Source organism: Salvia hispanica, chromosome 6, assembly GCF_023119035.1.
Source record: "Salvia hispanica cultivar TCC Black 2014 chromosome 6, UniMelb_Shisp_WGS_1.0, whole genome shotgun sequence".
In the NCBI taxonomy this organism is placed as follows: domain Eukaryota; kingdom Viridiplantae; phylum Streptophyta; class Magnoliopsida; order Lamiales; family Lamiaceae; genus Salvia; species Salvia hispanica.
The window spans coordinates 15,329,809-15,335,666 of NC_062970.1; the positions used below are offsets into that span (position 1 = coordinate 15,329,809).

The window sequence follows — 5,858 nt, forward strand, 5'->3', positions numbered from 1 at the left end:
GCCTCATAGACAATATGATCAAACAAAAATATCACGGAATAATACACTCTCAGACAAAATGACATATGTTCATTTAGAGATTAAAAATAAAAAAATAAATTCTGAAAATAGTGAGAGACCGATTCTAGACCATTTATTTAAATATAAAGATGATAAGAGTAGTCGAAACTCGAAAGTTGTACATGACATACTCCCTCCGTCCGTGAACAGGAGTCTCATTTTTCTATTTTAGTCCGTCCACGACTAGGAGTCTTGGTTCACTGGTTCACTTTAACCATAAATAGTATTAGGGTCCCACCTTCCACTAACTTATTTCACTCACATTTCATTTAAAAGTAATATATATAAGTGAGACATCCATTCTACTAACTTTTTTCCACCCACTTTTCTTAATATTTCTTAAAATTCGTGCCGCCATAGAATAAGACTCCTAATGGCGGATGGAGGGAGTACTATATTGGAAAATTCTAGGTGACATGACTGCATCAAATTTACCAGTCTACAATTAAATACTACTCCATCATACTTACATTAATAGAAATTAATGTATACAAACTGATCTCTCTACAGCTGAAAGATGGCAGCAACACGAAGCATTAGTTGCGTGAAACATCTTGCAGAATCACCCAATCTCTCTTCTATCCCATCCAATTACATCTACCACACCGATCCTGCTGAAACTGAAGTCGAAGCTTCAATTCCGGTTATCGATTTTTCGCTTCTCACCTCTCACAACCCTCATCACAAGGCCGAAGCCATCCATGATCTCGACCAAGCTTGTCAAGATTGGGGCTTCTTCATCGTAATTAGTTCCCCTTCTTCATCTAAAACAAACACATATAAATTTGTTTCTTCTTTTTAATCAATTTTCATTTGTATTTTGGGTTTAATTAGCTGGTAAATCATGGCATGCCGGAAGAGTTGAGGCAGGGCGTGCTTGAAGCCGCGGCTGAATTTTTCAATCTGTCCGAAGCGGAGAAACCGGAATTCGAACCCGAAAATGTATTGAGCCCGATTAGGTACGGCACCAGCTTTAATGCTGCAACTGACAACGTCTTTTGTTGGAGGGATTTTTTGAAGGTTTTTGTGCATCCTCACTTCGCCTCTCCTCACAAACCCCAATCTCTAAGGTAAACTAATTCACAAATTATTTACTACTTTCTTTGGGAATAATTTTATAGTTCTACTAATTTAAAAGATTTAAAACTAAACCAACTGTTTCGATTTAGCTATGCATCATTAATGAAATATATATTCCACAATAATAATAATAATAATAATAATAATAATATTATTATTATTATTATTATTATTATTATTATTATTATTATTATTATTATTATTATTATATGAGGTAGGTCCAATAATGACAATATCGAAGGTAATATTGACGGTTATAATTAAGTGATTTGTGTGTGCATAATTACTAAAAGAATAGGACATTAGGTTGACGGATCTAATTAAATGTGCATAATTACATTAATTTTTTCCTTCAACTTTGTTTAGCGCCATTTATTTATCAATAGAGAAGGAAATGTAACAATGACAAGAATTGGATCACACTAGAAGAAAAGAAAGCGACTGGTGCGGCCTACACTTAATGATTTTTCTTTTTGGTGTTTGGATAGTAACATCGACAGCATCCGGTTATGTTTGTCGGGATTAATATTTTGAAGTGGGGCAAAGAAGATAATGCACAAAATAACATGGACACGCTATGTTGATTGACCTATTTTGTACACTAATGAATATTTATATAACAACTACTCATCTATACATTTGGTTGGATAATGCCTATCAAATTTATACTATATCATACCATGAAAAATAATTTTAAGGCACGAAAACAAGGAAATTAAAGGAAGGTCAGAGATAAGTATAATACTTTGTACTACTTTATTAAAATTTATTCTTGTACATAAAATGCATATGTAGACAATTGCTACCGGAATATTGTGAACGAAGCCGTGATGTTGTATCGAAATTGTCGAAAGCTATATCACAAAGCCTAGGGTTGGAGGAAACGGAAATGGAGACGGAATTGGAATTGAGGTCATCGTTACAAATTTTCGTCGCAAATTACTATCCACGCTGCCCTAATCCAGAAGCGGCAATGGGGATCCTGCCACATTCCGACCACGGCCTTTTCACACTTCTCATACAAAACGACGTCGGTGGCCTTCAGATTCAGCATCACCAAAGATGGTTTAATGTAAACCCTCCTCCTAACTCCATACTAGTCAACACCGGCGATCATCTTGAGGTACGTACAATCTCATTAATTTCAGTTAACGTCTTCTTTTTTAGGAAAAGAAAGGGAAATATTATCACATCAACGTCTTATTATAATTTTATCTTAAATTAGAGTAGACTGAAAAAAAAGAAGAAGATATAGCTCGAATTTTTTGCATCCCACCACTAGTGGAAAATTATCATTCCTACAAATGAGTGATATTCCATCAAATACATTTTTATAGTATCACTATTTCTTCACTCAAAAATAGTCACAACTAGCTCATTAATTAATTAAGCGTATTTATATAGATATTTAGCAATGGAAAGTACAAGAGCGTATTGCACAGGGCCGTTGTGAACGATAAAACGGCGAGGATTTCCATTGCGACGGCAAATGGGCCGTCTCTAGACGCAGTGGTAGCCCCTGCTCGTCGGCTTGTGGAAGGCGAAGGCGGTGCGGTGGCGGTCTATGCTGCGATGAAATATAAGGATTATCTATTGGAACAACAGAGTGGCCAGCTTGATGGGAAAACTATGTTGAAACGAGTTCGGATTCAAGACTAGTAAACTTCTAGAAGCTTCTGGAAATATCATGCTATTATTTATTCCTCGTTGATCATTATATGATTGGTATATAATCAAATAAATCAAGATTGTGAGGGTTACTTTTTGAGGTTTTTAAGTTTAAATTTTCTTTAGATTTTTTAATTTCGTCAACGTAAGGAAGTAGTACTATGCCGAGGCCTTTTGATCCTCAGGTGCTGGAATAACATGGCTGACGTGACGTGAATTATGTAATGAACCAAATTAATTAATATTTGCCACAGCCCAATCCCATGAGCCCAACAACTAACTTTTTACATAGGTCCGTTTCTAGCTCGGCCTGGCCCAGACTCATCCCATCAGCCTAACAAAGCGGGTCTAAGCTGAATTCATAGGCTGGCTGAATTAGACTCCATCTATGTCATTTTGTCAAACTCGAGCCCAAGAACATAAGAAATACAACTTAGATGCAAATAAGATCCAAAACTATACTATTATAATTAGTTATCTTCAAATCTTATTTTATCATAATTATATAATATTTATTCTAAAATTTATGCTTATATTAGCAAAAACAATTAAACAAAATATTCATTCTAATAAGTAAAAATAGATATAGACTTTTACATATACAAACAATTCAAAACTAATTTACATTATTGTAAGTTATTGTACAGGCTGGGTATAATATTTTACTCCCTGTGTGTCATAGAAAAAAAATAGTTGAAATTGTGTAGTGGATGGAAGAGATTCCTGCCCCATTTACTAGCATTAATTATAATATTTAAATATTAATTATGATAATTAACCTTTGATTATGTAATTGGCCCCATTTACTAAAATTAATTATAATGATTTAAATAGTAGTATTAAATATACTTCCTCCGTCCTCAAAGAATATGCACTTTATGTGGCACAGAATTTAATGTAAAATTGGTAAAGTAAGGTAGAGATGGAGAGAAAAAGTAATTAAAGTATTGTTAGCGGAGAATGAGTCTCACCTTATTAGAGAGAAAAAACTTTTCAAAATTAGAAAATGCATATTCTTATGGGACAGGCTAAAAAGGAAAGAGTGCATATTCTTATGGGACGGAGAAAGTAATAATTAACCTTTTATTTATAATTATTAAATATAATGTATGATAATTAACCTTTTATTATGTAATTAAGTGTTAATTAAAGTAACTAATTAGTGGTTATATCACTTACCACTTACCAGCCCTCATAAGAGAACAGCTCATGAGAAAAATACCTAGTTTGCTAACTATATATACATTGTTCTTGTTTCTTAGAGCATCCACGATGGCGGACGTCGGACCGGAGTATCGGGCATCCGCGCGGGACGTCCGCTATTGGGTCAGGAGAGGCGAACACAGACGTCCCCGGCGGACGTAAGGTATCCGCGGCCGTCCGCCATTGCGGTGCCACGACGGACGTCTCGATTTTCCTTTTTTAAAAAAAACTCCATGTATACGGCTCGTTGCAAACTCTATATATATAATTTTTTTAAAAACTCTAACGCATGTATTATCGTCGGAAATAAAGGCCTAAAACAAAAACATATCATACCATCGGCTAGCGGAGTACTTTGTTTGAATCGTTTTTTGGTTTTGGATGGTTTTTTTTTAACTATGTATTTTTTTAAAATTTAAATATGTAAGTTTTTTTAAAAATAAAATGATTGCATTTTTCCAATATTTTTGTCGAAATTTTAATTCCGTAATTATTAATTTGTGAATTTTTATTATTGTGCTTGTCCGTCGGGTTGTCCTAGGGGATGTCCGCTATTATGTAGTGGGATGTCCTTATGACGTGGCAGGAGGGGTTTTTTATCCTCATTATGGATGCTCTTAATTGTCTAATTATTTTTTTGATTCATTATATGCACACGAAATTAGAAAAGGCAAAAAGTGGAAAACTTTTGAAGTTAGATGTTCAAAAAAACGATACTTTTTAAAGAAGTATAAAAGAAAGGTTAATTAATTCGAACATTGCACAATTCCCACCCCACGTTTTTGCAAAATTTTGTACTACTAGAAGTATCCTTCATCTAGAAGTAAATCTGGTCAAGTTGTTCAACCAAACTATGATTATATAGGCAGGAACATACTGAAGTCTTCGTAGCATTTAGTTGAAAATCTTGCTTTTCAATTTGAACAACGTGCCAAGATAAAATTGGAACACTGAGACTTTTTTAGGACAAAAATGTAGGTGAACTATCAATTATAGTCAATTCCAAGAAGAGTATTGTTCTTTTTTTAAAATACTAAAGTTACATCATTTAAAATTTAAATCCTAACCTAGACAGGCTTTAAAACAAATTCCTAAACTTCAATAAATACTACTCCTTATTTAAATTTCAAACTATTGTTTTTATAAAAAATATCATACGTCGCTGAAAAAAACTTATATTTTTTACGGACGTAAAAATCGAGATGCAATAATTTGCGTTGAAAAAATTTAAAATTAACAAATTAGAATTCAAAGAATACGTTTCTAAATTAAAGAAAAATTAATTTTATTTTTTTATTTTTTTAAGACGCTTTCATTTGTGTCCTTTAATTTTAGTTCGTACACCAACATTAAGGACGCTTTATGAAGCGTTGGTGATATATTTAGAAACACAAATTAGCGTCTTTAATTGCATTAAAAATGTCCTTAATGGTTTTTTTTTGGTGATAGACTTTTTCAGACATCTAAACCATTGGAGCTTGTTTGTTATTTGAGTATAATATAAAAAAAATGAAGATGTGCACATTTTGTAATTATGTTTCGAATTTATAAGTAATTGCTCATAAATAATGTTAAACTTTTATGCATTAGGTATAATTTGGTGGTTATTTCGTGTTTCGAACATGGTACAACTATAGTTTCGACTAGTTAATTTGTAGGAGTATTTGGTAGCTAAAGATAATTTTATATTAATGATTATGTTGGTAAGGATGTGGTGCAGGAATACCCCCGTATATTTTGGGGAAAATATACCATGTTGAATAATGTGATTGCGATCCAATTAAAATTGTCAAACTTACATAATATATGATGGAATTGTCAGTATGTAAGCATAATTAACAAAAGTG

The 5,858-nt window shown here is 33.0% G+C and overlaps 1 protein-coding gene across 1 annotated transcript; it reads left to right on the forward strand.

The window, feature by feature from the left end:
* Nucleotides 1-502: 502 nt before the first annotated feature.
* On the forward strand, nt 503-2,900 carry LOC125192788 (2-oxoglutarate-dependent dioxygenase 19-like). The gene is made up of 4 exons (XM_048090439.1): nt 503-802; nt 895-1,130; nt 1,936-2,263; nt 2,545-2,900. The coding sequence occupies exons 1-4, from the start codon at nt 578-580 to the stop codon at nt 2,797-2,799; spliced, it is 1,044 nt and encodes a 347-aa protein (XP_047946396.1). The 5' UTR covers nt 503-577; the 3' UTR covers nt 2,800-2,900.
* The last annotated feature ends 2,958 nt before the right edge of the window (nt 2,901-5,858 follow it).

Bases quoted from the DNA above. Each gene is read 5' to 3' on its own strand.
- LOC125192788 (XM_048090439.1), top strand. From the start codon at position 578: ATGGCAGCAACACGAAGCATTAGTTGCGTGAAACATCTTGCAGAATCA. The intron at 803-894 runs GTAATTAGTTCC...GGGTTTAATTAG, and splicing joins AAGATTGGGGCTTCTTCATC to CTGGTAAATCATGGCATGCC. The intron at 1,131-1,935 runs GTAAACTAATTC...ATGCATATGTAG, and splicing joins CACAAACCCCAATCTCTAAG to ACAATTGCTACCGGAATATT.